This window comes from Pleurodeles waltl, chromosome 4_2 (assembly GCF_031143425.1).
Source record: "Pleurodeles waltl isolate 20211129_DDA chromosome 4_2, aPleWal1.hap1.20221129, whole genome shotgun sequence".
Lineage (NCBI taxonomy): Eukaryota > Metazoa > Chordata > Amphibia > Caudata > Salamandridae > Pleurodeles > Pleurodeles waltl.
The window spans coordinates 52,984,002-53,000,044 of NC_090443.1; the positions used below are offsets into that span (position 1 = coordinate 52,984,002).

The 16,043-nt window shown below is 46.3% G+C and overlaps 1 protein-coding gene across 3 annotated transcripts in view; it reads right to left on the reverse strand.

Annotated features, from left to right (window-relative positions):
* Positions 1 to 5,789: 5,789 nt before the first annotated feature.
* The window catches only part of TROAP (trophinin associated protein), a 155,209-nt gene continuing 144,955 nt past the window's right edge, over positions 5,790 to 16,043 (reverse strand). For 2 of the 3 annotated variants that reach the window (XM_069230620.1, XM_069230621.1), the window contains exons 15-17: positions 8,365 to 9,256; positions 7,056 to 7,264; positions 5,923 to 6,099 (exon numbers count right to left, since the gene is read on the reverse strand). In XM_069230620.1, coding sequence (XP_069086721.1) covers positions 6,067 to 6,099; positions 7,056 to 7,264; positions 8,365 to 9,256 — 1,134 coding nt within the window. In that variant the 3' untranslated portion in view covers positions 5,923 to 6,066. Of the gene's footprint in view, positions 6,100 to 7,055; positions 7,265 to 8,364; positions 9,257 to 16,043 lie in introns of all 3 variants that reach the window. The other variant, XM_069230622.1, reaches the window with a different exon arrangement.

The window sequence follows — 16,043 nt, forward strand, 5'->3', positions numbered from 1 at the left end:
TGGGAGGGGGGACAGGAGTGACGGGAGGAGCAACAAACATCGGGAGGGACAGAACAACAACCAACGGTGTAGGAGGGACAGCAGTAACAAGCTACTGAGGGAAGAAAAAACAAAAAGAGGTACCTCAATCCAAGCACGAGCAGTGGAAGGACACTTGTAGGAAGCTAGCTCTTTATATGGTGCACTAAAACAAAGTACACCGCGTAGAGTCCAGGCAGCACTTACTGCTTTACAGAGCTTTCTTCAGAAATCCCAAGTGCTCCATTTGGTGGTAGCGTCTTCAAGCGGCTTGTGTAGGCTAATCAAAGCTTAGTGTTGTGCTTCTGTTGTACACACAGTCAATAAATAGAACACACACTCAAGAAAGAAATCAGACACCCATTTATAAAAATAACACAGACATATTATTTTCGGCACCAGAATCTTCGTGATCAGGTACTTTTTAAGCTAGGTTTTTAGCGTGTAAATAGACAATACTGTATTTGCAGTAATGTTAACCCATGGGGTAAAACATACAGTGCATAGGACCACTTGTAAATGACTTACAGGACTGTTCTTCAGGACTTAAGGTAAGGAGGGGCCAAGGTCCAAGGATGTACCAACAGGTCAGCTCGGTTTGTTCTGGTGTGTCTGGGTGCAGAGGTGCTTTTTTGGTGTTGGGTGGCCCGTTGAAGTCAATGAGAAATGGAACCTGTAAAAAGAAGCAAGCTGAGCCTGGGCTTTTGGGGAGTGGGGGGGTGAGACAATCAGTTCAAACTCAAAGGTGGATCAGGTCTTAGCGGTCTCTGAACCTGACATGCATCATTGGGTGGATCTGGATCCTGTGCGGGGCTCGTGTGCAGTGGTCTTTGGTCCGACAGGTTGTGGCCCTCACAAGCACTCTGTTTGGGTAAACCTGCAGAAAGCTGCTGCAGGCAGGAACTGGGGGACCAGTCTGGCAGAACTCAAAGTTGAGCTCAGGTATGTTGGTTCACTGGGACTCACGCTGTGGGACTCGGCTGCACTTCTGCTCGGGTGTAGAGGTGCTGAGTCGCAGTAGTCAGAGGCACTTACTTCAGGTGACGATCTGGAGATAGGGGAACAGGCCAGCTGGCAGGGTGGGCACCAAGTGAGTTGCTGCTCCTCAGTTCTTGCAGGTCTTCGGTGTCTTCCTTCTTCTTGAATCAGTAGAATCTGCCTCTCTGGTGCCAGGGGCTCCCCCTAAATACTAGATTTAGGAAGGTTAAGGGGAGTGAAGGGTAGCAGCCTATAGGCTACTTACCCTTGGGGGTTACTATACCCCCTATATAACCACTTCCTGTGGGGAGTGGGCTTAACTCTGTCCCAGAGTTCCTAATTCTGCCATCACCAAGTGGCGGAATTTTCCTAGTGTGAGGTACATCAGGCAGCTCACCTTAGGGGTGTGCCTGACCTGGGTATGCTAAAAGCCTCTGCGCACAACTAATTTCCCACCTGTTCTGGTGCCAAATGGGTCTCAGGGCAGGGGATGGCATTGTTTAGGCCAGGGGGATGCTGGGGTCACATATCAAAAGCGGCAGAGGCTTTGAAGCCTCTGGCCTTGGCATGCTGATTTACTACCCAGCCTGCTGGAGGGGATGTAAACACCTCCTGCCAGAACAGGCTTAGTTCCCAACTTCTAGAAGTGGGGATCTCACCTCGTAGGGGTCAGAAACATGTCTGTGGTGGCAGGCTGGACTGTACCAGTCAGCCAGCACACTAGAGGACTAGTAGGTTTAAGAGGGTTCCTCTAAGGTACCCTGTGGCTGCATGTATTAATAAATCCAGCACTGGAATCAGTGTGGATTTATTATTATGAGATGTTTGATACCAAACACCTTTGGTTTCAGCGAAACCATCATCTATCTGGGGAACTCTTAATCACCAGAGCCCAGTACATACACTTAAGATAGCTTTTCTGTTCACTTGCAATGTATAAGAATCCACTCAAACATAGAAGGGTCATATCTGCTCATGCAGATATGTCCACACATGTAATACAATGCACCCTGCCATAGGGCTGTAAGGCCTGCTGTAGGGGCAGCGTATATATTGCATATACAGTGTTGACAGGCATGGTACACAGAGAGGGGTGCCATTTTGTGGTTTAACGCAGCCTGGAATGGCAGTTTGCATGAGTGTACTGAGGGGTTACTTTGGGTGGCACAATACGTGCTGCAGCACTTAGGGACCCTCTTTAGTGCCTATGCCCTAGGTAATAGGGACTTACAAAGGTGCTAAAGCTCTTTGCTAATTGGGGAACAATTGTACAATTGTAGGGAAAGCGATCTGGCACTGGGGGACCTGGTTAGCAGGAACCCAGTGCACTTCAGTCAATATTGCATTGGATACAAGGCAAAAAACAAGGTGGGGGTGGAGGGCGGGTGTCCATGTAAAAAAAAAAAGGCACTTTCCTAAAACACTAATAAAGACATTCATCAGTACTTGGTCTATGCTCTATCGTAGAGACAAACAAAATAAGGGAAAGTGAAACCAGCATGCACTGACCAATAAGAAGCAAGGAAATGAGGGACAAGGATGCCAACAAATGTTAAGTAAGGTGGGCTCTAAGCCCTCTAGGGTTCACATTTTTTTTTTTTTTAAGTAACAAAAGACCTTGCAGGCAACACTGAATGCACTGTCTCTGGTGAGACCTAAAAAAAAAAAGCCTATAACATCAATGGAGAGGAACTAACTTTCCAAACAATGGACAGTCCTAGGCAACTGAGGTGTAAAAGATAGAAATAGGAGTGGCTGAACCATGAGTCGCCTCTCACAGCGCCTCTTGATGAAACAGCACCAGTCCCATTTCAAGGAACACCTTCAACCTAAGTTCAGGAAAGTCCAAATATGTGTAGGTGAAGCAAACCGTTCTCAGAGGGAAAAAGTTATAAGTACTAAGGAACCTACAGGCAACACACCAAACACTGTTGAAAACGAATTCCAGAGAACAACAATCAACCCCATCTAACTAGTTTCAAAGATCAGACAGCAGAACATTTGCCTTCTCCAACCTGTTGAAATCACATAGCCCCTGAAAGGAGTTGGTGTCCCAAGAGTCAATTTCCCTGGGATATGGCAAACAACCATAAAACTGATTAGATACTACGGCAGCCTCTCGAAACAGGAGGGATAGTTCATATGATAAAACAACCCAAAGATCAAATCCCACGGTTCATAAACTATAGGGGAACAATGAAGCAATACAGTCCCACTGGTATGCCCTGGAGGTCTAAAGCACAGTGTGCAAAGGACCCACATCTGGGCATACCTGTCCCACAAAGGGCGACACACTAAAGTATACAAAACAGTGATGTATGGAAAGCACAGTGTGTCACTGGAACTAAGCTGTACCCGGCTGATGAGTTGCTAGGGCGAACGTAGTCCTGGGTTGCTTGTGTTCCAGTTCAGGGAGGACCTGGCATGGCAGTTCGGGCTGGACTGTTTTGACTGGAGCTGGGTCACTAATGATTTGCATATAGCTGGGTCCAGACTGAGGTGCCACTGTGTGCAAAATAACAATGGATTAGGATACGGCACAAGTGACCAGTGGCTGAGATTAACTCAAGTTTTCCATCCATCACTTTCTTGTGTACACTAGGATACATTGCGGCACTGCTAGCTCCCGGACGGTGGCTCCCTATACTGACCAAGCCTAGTGAAAATAATACACTACTGAACCAGAAACAATATGCTATATAATGATGGTTTACCCTAGTTCATTCTCAAATATAAATTCAACCACCCTCATTGGGCAGAGGTAAATGATTTTCTTTTCTTCCGATTCTCTAGATCTACATACGAGATCAGAAGGAGGGTCTATCACAGGATGTTTCTTATGACTACCACTGATGCCACTATACGAAGTGGATACCCTCCCATTTTACAAATGCTCCAATATGTTTGATTTTTTTTTATAACCCAGCCAAGTCTGGTCAAACTCTCTTCCTAAACAGTTTGGAAGGTCAGCCATTTGCTACCCGCATTACCAAAGTTAGGTCTTGCGGCCAGGATTTTTGTTACATTGAATACAAACTGGAAAATGTTACATTTATCTTCAAGCCTAAACACCTTTGTCATCACATTTGTCCACATGATCAATAGGGTGGCACCTGGGAACGATCAACATTCACAAGTATGCTGCACCCACTACATTATAGCATAACATGGAACATTATAGGTAGGCACACCTTCAGTGCTATAAAATCCAGTCCTACCTTAAGTGTGAAGAGGTCCACATACCCCTATTCAAAGAATTACATATAACATGTTGAAAGGTCTCATCTCAGAAAAGGTGGAGAAGCCAACTATTAATTACTAACGTCTCTGCTTATGCCAGAGGTATGCTAGCATGCCTCAAGGTACGTAAAGTGTTTGTAGGCTACTCACAAATTCGACATAAGAAGCAGATTTGTTCAGCTTTAGATCCAGCTAGATTTGACAAGTGTAGTTCTCTGTAGCATCTATGCTCCTAATGTAAACCAACCACACTATCTCCAACAAGTTTCCAGTGAATTAGAGAAATGGTCACACATTCTACATGCTGAAGATCGAAGACACCAGAGAAAGCTGAAGGAGGGTGGCGCAGTCAACAATGCCTCGATTAAAGATGCCACCGCAGCGGGGTCAGCACCAAGGGCCAGAAAGTCCTGAAAGAAGCTGCAGCAGTGAATACAGAGCTGGCCAGGGACATCGGGCTCTCAATCGCCTACAAAGGACACTGCTCCCGACTAGACCAGAGGGTCAAAGTTGGGGCAAAGATTCACCAAGCTGAAGGCCTGTCCATGGAATATAACAGATGTTGAAATGAAGAGGAGTCCTACACATGGTAAAAACTAAAATAGGAACAAATTGCCACATTTGGAAAAGAGATCACATTAGTATAGACCTCATGGAGACACCAACACTCATTGTGGTCTCTAGGCATGTATGATGACCCACTTGGTTCTCAATACACAGTGAAGGCAAAACGGCATGGTCGTTAATGGACATGGAGGCATGCAAACACGTTGTCCAGACCTCACGGACAAGAGCTTTGTAATCTCAAACAATAGCCTCTGGATTGGTAGCCTGGACTTTTTTATGGTACTGTACCTAAAGCACAGCGAAAAAATCTAAATATCTGAAAACATGTAGAAACGGAGAGCAACTGCAGATCCGGGATGAAGGGTGAGGAAAAAAACAGAGCAGATGTTGGAACCACAGTTTGGCACCACATAGGGCTCCCTTACCTGTCGGGCTGGAAAGCTATTTCAAATTTTCAATATTAAGTCTGGCCTTTGACAGGATTTCATGAGTTGCGGAACAAGCAAGTAGAACTATCAACCATAAACTTCCATTCTCTGAATTTAGACCTTACAAAAAAAAAAAACAACACAAAAAAAAAAGGTTTGTCTGTGTTTTTGTTTGTGTAATCAGCATCTTTATTAAACTCCCACACTCTCAGTTCAGAACGTCTACCTCAAATTTTGGCTATTTCTCAAGTGACTCAGCTGTCTTCCGAGCACAGATTTTTTTGTTTCTCAACACAATAGTGGAAAAAACATCAACACACTTCACTTATAGTCAACAGCAAAAAGAGAAAAAAACCTTTGGTTTATATAGAATATTTCTGTCTGGACCAAACTAGTATATGGTAGAATAGTGCACAACACCTGAATCGAGATGAAGTTCATGCTGCAAGATCGAACATACAGAAAGATAAAAAGATATCTGGGCGGCACCAAATGGAGATTCCAGACATCTCCCAATAATTAAATGCCACATGATGTCGATAATTAAAAGCCGTACAATGAAAATATGCTTTTTTTATTAACATTAATATAACACACGTTACGAGGACAAAAAGAGGAGGAGAATCCAGATGACTGAAGATCTGCTCACCAGGCCTAACATTCACGATATCATCTTCCTTTCACTGTGATGAAAGGATCTGTTGGCTTCATCTCAGGTCCAAATTAGAGGATGAAATGTCTGTTCAGCCCAGACGTACCAAATTCATCTTTCCCCCCTTGTGCAAATTCATGAATAGTTCCCTCGTGCAATACGCCACTCTCCTGGGTGTACAACTCAGATCTTAGGTGACTTAATGGGACTAAAGTGCTGCAAAAAAATAAAAAAAAAAAATAGATAAAATGCAAAAAAGTATTACAACGTTGTAGGATCCATTTCAACTTTAGTCTAGCATACTACCTTTTCCCACCTCAAGCTGCCCAACACCCCAAACGAATTCAGATACCACTAGCAAGCACTTGCACTCCGAATACCAGAAAATAGACTCCAGCACAGGACATTCTGCCGAAAATGCCCCTTGTCGTCCTGTCATGGGGAACTAAAATCTGCCTGGCAAGCCCACAATCAGTTTGCCAGAAATAGCCTGGATGCTCCAGCAACTTTGGTTGCAGATATCCGCCAATCTTAATTTCTAAAAAGCCTGTGTCTAGCCGGGTGAGACGTACTCTTGCATGTGAGGTCGCAACAGATGGGTAACTGTGACAGGAATAGCATTACATTCTCTGGTGGGCACGCTCTCTAGCACATTTATAGACCTCTCTTAGGAAGGAATACAGCAAAGAAACTAACGCCGCAATATCAACAATTATGCTATCACACTGGCTTTGCTACTAGATGACACTATTGGAACAGAAGAACCTACCGGCCAGGCATTAAAACAGTTTAAGAAGTACATGGGGAAGCTTAAAGTCTGTCTCCTGATCAGAGATTGGACGCAAACGTGACCAACTAGAGTTCTCTAAAGTTGATATAGGTCAGATTGGCATATGTGAATTATTTCCAGTTGCAAGCTTGAGAATGACAAAGGGACGCAGTTTTAGCAGTCGGTCTTTCATAGATTCACATGCTTGAGAAGAAAACATTATCTACACCACTCCAGAGTTAGTATCTTTCATAGATTCACATGCTTGAAATATTTAACTTCATCACTCCCAGCCAGACAATGGAGAATAATCCAGCAATTAAATCTATGAAAGATTTGGTTCTGGAAAAACTCATGTGCCCCCAGGATGCAAGGAGAGAGTCTGCCTATGGAATGTACTCACCATGGCCTCTTCCAGCTCCAGCATCGTGGCCAATGGGTTCTTGCAACTGGTTTCTGAACGAAGCGTGGCATCTGGACAAGGAGCAGCGGGCTTGGATGTGTAGAAGCAACACTCATCATCTAGACACACCTCCTGGAAAGACACCATGATGTGCTGGAACATCTGCTTCAGAGAAGGGCGCGGGACGTCAGGCCGGACCCAAGGGGCACCTGTAATGAGTAACAGTTCATGAGGGAAAAGAAAAGCAAGATGGACCATGGAGGCTTCAGCAACATACGATTCATCGAGCACTAGCTCCCACTAGGTGTGGCATATGTAATATAATCCAGGTTAGGTCTAAGAGGGGAAAGACAGGCTGGAAAAAAAGCAACAGAGTAAGCCTGAGAGGAGGCAAAACCAGGTCACTCGGCCATTCCACCTAGAATAAGTTAGTAAAGGAGATCAGTAGGGTGCGAAAATCATATCTGACAATGAGGTGCCACGCAAGTCTGTAGAAGGTGGAGACAGCATGAAACTAGCTGGGGTTCTAGTGGTAACATGAAGTGACTATACACCTTGGCAGGACTCCGGCCCCTGCAATATAGAAGTGCTGATCAACTACTACCTAGGTGATGAGAAAAGACACAACCTGCCACCCCTATCTAATCACTCTCATCCAGCCCCACACTTAATTGGCCTGAAACGCTGAACTTACTGGGCAATATGTTTACAAGGCCAGAGTATTACAGTGTTTTCTGTCACAAAAGCACACTAGAACCATTAGGCACGCCTAGGCTGCCTGTCATTAAATGGCAATTGACTCAAAGAACCTGCGCGGTGCTCAGTCTTACATCTGCATTCAACAGACTTTAGCGCCACTTGTTTGTCCACCCTTTTTTAAGTCACTCCCTAGTTATTGCCGTCTTCAACAATTCGGAGTAAGCAGGTCAAGGAATTCAGAAATCTGTTGCTGTGCTTTTAGGCTTCTCTATTTAACTTCCGAGTCTGGTCTATGATCCTCATTTTCACACTTTGAATGCGTTACTTTCCAATGGGGTATATCTGTCTTTCATGCCCTAGTTCACTTTAAATTATTTTGTTTGGCAGAGCTGCAACATCATTACAAGTCCATTCTTCGAATCATAAGCCTTACAAGGTAAGGTAGACACACAGCTGCCTTGACATACTATAGCTCAGAACGGGGACTTTCTGCACTGAGGAGATGCGCAATCTCTGTAGGAAGCATCACCACCATCACTAAGCAATAATCTCCGAGTCACACAACCCAAAAGGACTGTAGGAAAAAAGGCAAGATAACCAAGTCACTTACCTAAGGCAACAGCGCTGCCAGCAGGAACCTTTGAAAGCTGGATTGGGAGATTGGAGCAGATGGAGCCCTGTGAAGAGAAGGTTGGGGTGGTGCTCATCTTCAGAACATTGCCAGATCCAATCAATCCTGGCACAAAGGCACTAGGTAGACAGACCTGATGTTCAGTACTCGACGAGAGAGGTAAAGAGTGGTGTTCAGCACCGGAAGCCCCAAGGAGAGAGCTGGTTTCCGCAGTTTCTGTACAGGAGCCAAGTAAGTGACAGGGTTCAGTATTAATGGTGACAGGAACACAGGGTAGAGGATGATGTACAGTATTCGGGGTATCCAGGTGGGGTTCACTGATGGAGCCAGGAAAGGGTTTCTGTTCAGTATTTAAGCTGCCAGATGTGCAAATAAATGGCTTATAGTCAGTGTTAGTGTTGCCAGGAATGCAAGACAGTGAGTGGTCTTGAAGTATGACCCCAGGGTGAGATGAATGAGTGGGGATGCTACGAAAAGCAGTGTGCACGGAGGGGACCATACCAGTTCGGGAAGTGTGTAAAAATGGGGGGACATTGTGAGGAGGTTTGGGTTCAGAGAGCGAAAACTCGCAGACACTGGCACGAGGTGGTTGTGGCTCAACACCAGAGGCTCCAAGACACTTTGGGCCCTTTTGTGTCACCACCGGGAAATTCTGCAAGTGAGCTGTGGTAGAGGGTGGTTCTGACATATCCACGGAGAAGAGCTGGTTGCATATTGTTCCATCCAAATGAGACAGGTCCTTTGAAGCAGCCAGGGCCTCTGTGGAGTTTGGTATCACACTTCGATCGTTGGGAATTGGCAGATCTGGAAATAACCGCGATGCATAGGCTGCCATTTCTTGCTGTAGCTGTTTTGAGAGATTTTCAATGTGCTAGAAGGACCGAAAAAGAAGAGATTAGAGTTTCTAAATCTCATGCACAAGCAAGATCATCTCAATAATTTTTGAGCCCATCCCATACAAAATGTCACAAGCAATAAAGGAATCAATTAATGAGCAAACTAAACCCAATAGACTATACAGAAGAAAGGAGGAGGGCCCCATCTCAAATTAACTACAGAGGCTTATACTAATACATTCTCAAAGCAGCACCAAGAAACTTATACCATCCCAAAGCAGCACACAAAAAACCTAGCTCTGTGGCGGGGTTAACTCGGGGGAATCCAGAAGTGGACCAGTCTCACATCCACTATGTACTTTGCTCAAAGTCCAGACAAGCAAGGAGAAGAGAAAAACCCATTACTTATTTTCATAAGGATCTTTCTGGTGGATACTCTATATACCTCCAGACATTAACTCTTGAATCCCCATCCAGGCACAAGACTGGATCTGTAAACTTGAAATACCTTGTGTTAGACTAGGCATACTTGGCATGGTTCTCCCCTAACATTTTGCCTTCAACCCTCCTGTTTTGCGGACTTCGTTTTTGCTGGCTTTAGGACTGCACACTTTACCACTGCTAGCCAGTGTAAAAGTGCTTGTGCTCTCTCCTTACAACATGGTAGAACTGACTTACACCCAATTGGCCTATTTATTTTACTTGTAAGTTCATAGTAAAGAGGTACTACATCCAGTCAGGGCCTGTAAATTAAATGCTACTTTTTGGCCTGCACCACTGATTGTGCCACCCACTTATATAACCCTTTAAACATGTTTCAAGCCCTGCCATTGCAGGCTCTGTGTGCAGTTCTAAACTACCAGTTCGATCTAGCAAGGAAAGCCTCTTGCTAGGCCCAAATCTCCCTTTTAATACACGTAAATCACCCCTAGGTTAAGCCCCTCTGATGTGCTACCCTCTTGCCTTGGTAAGAGGGACTGTGCCTGCATCTCTAAACCAAAGACATCAGAGTGACATTAAGGGCTAGATTGCTGGCCGCCTGATCAAAAGCTTAAGGGAAATAAAAGGCTTCAAACAACCTTGAACCCAGCACCTGGACTATGCCATCTGCAGGTTCTGCCCTCTCAAGTGGTGCCATCTCAGTCTTGGACTCTTGGAAGTGGGTCTAAAGGTGCTCTGCCAACCTATCTGTGGATTCAGCATAACAAATGCATCTCCTCCGTGGCATACCCCACAGAACTGGCGCACATTCCCTCTGCTGCTCAACACATCACACTCAGAACCAACACAGTGCCTCTGCTGCACAATCTTCCAAACCACCTCTAGTAGCCCATCAAAACAGCAGCTGCATGACATATCCACGAAGGACATCGTCTCACCCAATCCAGCCCATGGGAACCTCCGCTGCGCAACATCTCCTCCCCCGGACATCGCACGGCTGCTGCTGTGGGACACATCAGATGCAGGATTCTGAATACCTTCTCAACCAGAATTAAGATATTGTGCTCAGATGTAGCCAGGCAGCACTCCATTGCAGTCAGCCTGAACTTGTGACTTTGACTTGGTCCCGTGCAACCACATAACCACAGTTAGTGCTTTGTGCTAATTGGCGCTATCTGCACTGAAATATTTAAACTTGCACACCTCTGTTTCTATTGACTGCATATTTGTCATTTTGGTCTTGTGCTATTTATGAAAGCTTACTCTAATCTCTTAAAGTGGTATGAGATTTTCCTTGTGTTGTTTGTTCCAAGCTACCAGTGTTGAGAACAGATTAATTCTGAGTTTGCTCAGAGGGGAGATAGGAATCGCTAAAAGACTGGATGAGGTTCCCAACAGAAGAAAGAGGTAAATAAAATTGAAAGACCTAAAATTACAGAGTTCGCTAAAGACATCCAAAATGGTTCCCAAGGGAAAGGTAAGCAGTCTCAACCTGATTAAAGAAATAAAAAAGTTCAGTGTACTAAGTGCTTCATTCCACCAAAGCCACCCCATCACCCCTGGCCCGTTGGTGGGTAGATACCAGAGCTGGCCAGTGTAGCGCTTGGGGAGGTGGTGATCCCTGTTAGCGTTGGGGGAGTGAGCAGAGATGACCTTAGTATCCATGGGTGATAAGGAGAGAACACCCATAGTCCACATGCCTTCAAATACTTCTAAGTGCAGGCAGTGGGTTACCATCAATGAGCAGAGGGTGGAGGCACTGAGGAACACAGAAGCCAGCATGATTACTGTAAAGTGTCATCTTCTGTTCACAGAGCATGTCACACCCAATACATTCACCAGGTTATAATCGCAGACAACCATGAGAGTCACTATCCCGTGGTGGAAGCCTGGCTACACCTGGAGATGTTAGGGTTGACGGAGTGGGTCTGAATGACCCCACGGTCAATGGCTTTCCAAGAGGGGAGTTAAGGAGGCCTTGAGCCTGAAAAAATGTCCCAGGTCGCTGCCAAAAAGAAGAACAGAAAGAGGTGTGGAAAACCAGCCCATGAAACTTCCATGGTCCAGGTTCAAGGAGCACCTGAGGAGGCTGTCCTGGAGCCTACTGGGGAGGAGACTGCTGCCTTGGTAGACCTGTCTGAGCTTGCTGGGAGGTAAGCTGAGGGTGGGCCCACCAGGAAGGAATTCTGCAAAGCGTAAAAGGAGTTCCCAACTTTATAGAGTGTGAGGCAGCAAGCTGCGACCCCAGGCAACCGGTGGCACTTCTGGATATCACCTAATATATTAAGAGAATGACCTCCTATGTAGTTAACCTGTGATACAGGCCTTCCTACTGGGGCTAGCTCATGATACACCCCGGGCAGGTCATGAGGACAGACCTTTGCTAGTCTTGTCGCCCACTTGTACTGGCCCCAGATGAAGACCGCCTCAGATACATTCTGTAAATCACGTCCCACCTGCCAGGCCAGTGGGAAGACATGAGAAAAGATAAAGGCTTCCCTGTTCCCTAACCTGTCACCCACATCCACTTTGAAAGGATGGGCATCGACATTGTTAGGCTCCTGGACCCCAAAACCTTCTAAGGCAACAGGTTTATCCTGGTTTTGGTGGACCATGCCACTAGATACCCAGAGGTTATACCTCTGAGATCTGTAACTGCATCTGCAGTGGCTAGGGCTTTGATGGGAAGGGCACCAACTTCATGTCTGCGTACATGAAGTCCATGTGGGATGAATGTTGGGCCTGCTTAAATTGTAATGGAATATGTGCTGGTGCCCAAACCTGTAAACCAAAACCTGAAGCCTGCGCTATTAAATGTCAGCAAGAGGAATATCAAGGCTGCATGGCCTTGAATCCACCCCAGACGTCTTTAATCACAACCAGGCACACTACTTCTTTAGTTCAATCTTACAGGTTTCTGCTTTCTCCTTATAATAGAGTTTTTCCATCTACCTCTGACTTTCCGCTTTGTGCATATTTCCCTCTCGCTTTTGGGAAAAGTCTGAAGAGGGAAAATAAGTGTTGGTCCCCTAAAATGAATGCCAGTGGCCACCACTGGCAACCACGGGCTCAAATTAAGCACTTGTGTGGGGTAACCCACCTCTTCTCCACATGCTATCACCCTCAGACAAACAGGCTGGTGGAGGGATTCAACAAGACCCTTAAAGACATGATTATGGGCCCACCTCAGCCCAAGAGGCAGAAGTGGGGTGTCCTATTACCATGCCTGTTTGCCTACAGGGAGGTCCCACCCAGAAAGGAGTTGAGTTTAGCCCTTTTGAGCTCCTCTACGGCCACCCTGCTAGGGGACCTCTCAGTGTGAAGAGGGGGGGGGGGGGGGGGGGGGGGGGGAGGGGATGAATGCAAGCTCCCAGGAAGCTCCCCGAAGCCCCATGATGTAGTCAGCTGCATGCTGGCTGTAGGAAGCCAGGCTTTTCGTAGGTTGTCCTCCCCACTTTTTGCCTCAATTTGAACTGCTAGATGCTGGTTTTGGACTCTGACAGTGCACTGAAGCCTGGTAACCACACTCCAGTGGCAGTGTACTTTCCCCTATAAACAAAACACCCAATTGCAACACAATTGGCAAGCACTTTAGCACCCCTGTAAGACCGGAGTAAATGGCACCCCTGGTACCTAAGCATGAGGTACTAAAAAGGTTACCTAAGGGATTTAGCATGTATTATGCCACCCTAAGGGGCCACCATACAAATTACATACAGACTGCCACTGCAGCTGCATGTCATGGTGCAAACCATGAGTGAAAACATGACCTGGCACATTCACTGTGTGCCATGCAAAGGTCACTAAATATAATATATGCAAGTCACTCCAATACAGGCCTTGAAGCCCCAAGGCATGGTGCATTATATTTTATGTGAGGACATAACTGAACGAGCAGATATGCCTCTGCGATGTCTAGTTCAATTACTAGATATTGCAAGTGAACAAGGAAGCAAGCTTAAGGTATATACTGGGCAATGGTCATTACGAGTTACCCAGCTACATAATGGCTTAACTGAAATCCAGGGTGTTTGGTATCAAATACCTCGTCTTAATAACTCCATACTGATGGCAGTGTTGGATTTATTATGACATGCACCCAGTGGGCACCTGAGAAGTGCCTCCTGAAAACCCACTAGTTCTCTAGTGTGCTGGATGACTTTGACCCCCTCGAGGTGAGAGCCCACATCCTCAGAGATCAGAAACAATGCCTGCTCTAGAGGAAGGTGGTATCACCTCCTCCAGCAGGATGGCTAGTAAATCTGCATTCCAAGGTCAGGGACTTCAAAGCCCCTGATGCCTTTTATGTGTAACCCTGGCTTCCCCCAGACCGGGAGAATGTCACCCCCTGCCTGAGGCCCATTTGGCACCAGGGAAGGAGGGAAATTAGCTATGTAAGTAGGCATGTTGTACTACCAGGCTAGTCACATCCCTAAGGTGGGCTGCCTGATGTGCTCCGCAAAGGAAGGGTTCCGCCATCTTGTTTTTGGTGGCATTCTGGGACAGAGTTATGCCACTCCTCGCAGGAAGTGGTCATAAAGGGGAGAGTAGTCACCACAGGGGTGAGTAGTCCATTAGCTACTACCCTAAACGGAGTATTTAGGTGGCCCCCTGACACCAGGGCTTCAGATTTGCTTGGCTACAAAGAGAATAAGGACAAAGAAGAGCTGAAGATGCAAGAACTGTGGACTAGCTGAGGACCTGACACAAAACCCTGCCTTCTTGCTTCTGTCCCAACAACTGCAAAGACCCGACTCATCCTGCAGCTGTGTATCTGGCCAGAGCCTTGGAGAACTGCCAGTACTTCGCCCCCACTCACCATCTCACTTGGAGGGGAGGAGCCACTTCCCTGCACCTGCAGGCACCAACCTCGACTGACGGGTTATTTGTTTTGCTGAATGTCAAGTCTAGCCAGGAAGCATCTCTTCAGGAAAAGGATCTCGGGTGTCCAGGAGTGCAGTCCCACTGACCTAGCCTGTCTTCAACAAACTGAGCCTGCCCGGAGCCTCCCTGCACCAATACCCAGAGTACCACAGCCAGTTGCAAACACCAAGGCTTGTTTAGTGTCCAGGCTGGACATAAACGCTGCCACGATTGACCTACGGATAAGGGACGTCAGCATCACCAGGGCCAGAACTGAGAGTGGCCCTGCTGTCTTGTTTTTTTTACCCATCATCGGGTTCTGGGTTAAGTCAGATTGGTCACTCAGTCCCAGGTACTGCTTCCGTGACTAACGCGTAGTGTCCGGCGCTACCAGCACCTCTGCAACCGAACACACCAGGTAAACCGAATTTGCTTGTGGTTCTAGAAATCTTGGCCGCTACTTACATTAAGTCCCCAAGAACAGTCCTGTAAGTCAATTGCAAGTGACCCTGTGCAGCATATGTTCTCCCCATAAGGTAACATTACCGCGTTTGAGGCTCATGCCTAAAATCGGACAGCTGTATTCTAAGTCTTTAAGATCGTGATGTCTAAAATAAGATAAAAATCTACATTATTATTTCTAAATTGGTCTCAAGGTTCTTCTTGAGTGTGTGTCTCATTTACTGACTGTGTTCACCAAATGCTTAGCACTACCCTCTAATGAACCTAAACTGCTTACCCACACTACCACAAAAGAGTGTTTGTGATTATTATTTTAACCCCTGTAAACCAATAAGTGTCGCCTTGACTATCTGCATGATCCCCTTACATTTGGTACACCACATAGATAGTCAGCTTCCTACACTTGCTCTCTGAAAACAAATGCAGCCCTTCTGGAAGAAGGCCAAAGAAAATCTGGAGGACAGCCAGGAGATTATAGAACTCTGTTATGACCAGGAGGCCACTCTGGTTGAGTTTCACCCTAGCCAAATATTGTGGGTTACAGAGCCCAGGGCACTGCAAAACTACTAGTCTGTGTTCTATGAGGAGAGAAAATGGGAGGGGGTTCACCTACTTGGTTCACTTTAAGACCCCTATGAACCATTTACAGGTGCTCCATGTAAACCACCTCAAGCCCCACTGAGAGGTCCAACATTACTATGCTCCTGCTGACAGATGATGAAAGAGCAACGTGGATTAGTGGAGGGTGTCAACCCTCCCCTATCCTGACCACAGAGCAGCAGAAACATTTGCCAGTTGTTGGAGCAGTTTGCCTTTGTGTTCCCGCTCACCTCTGGGCTTACCACCCTTGCGTACCTATGACATGGATACTGGAGAGAGTATGGCTGTGAAAAACAATTTAGGGGTTATCAGACGAGGTGAGGCCTAGCACTGAGGAGGAAAACTCCAAGATGCTTAAATTAGGGGTGACTGAGCACTCAAGCAGTCACTTGTCCAGCAAAGTGGTGCTGGTACCGAAGGCTTCCTCACCAGGCACCACCCCAGTATTCAAACTGT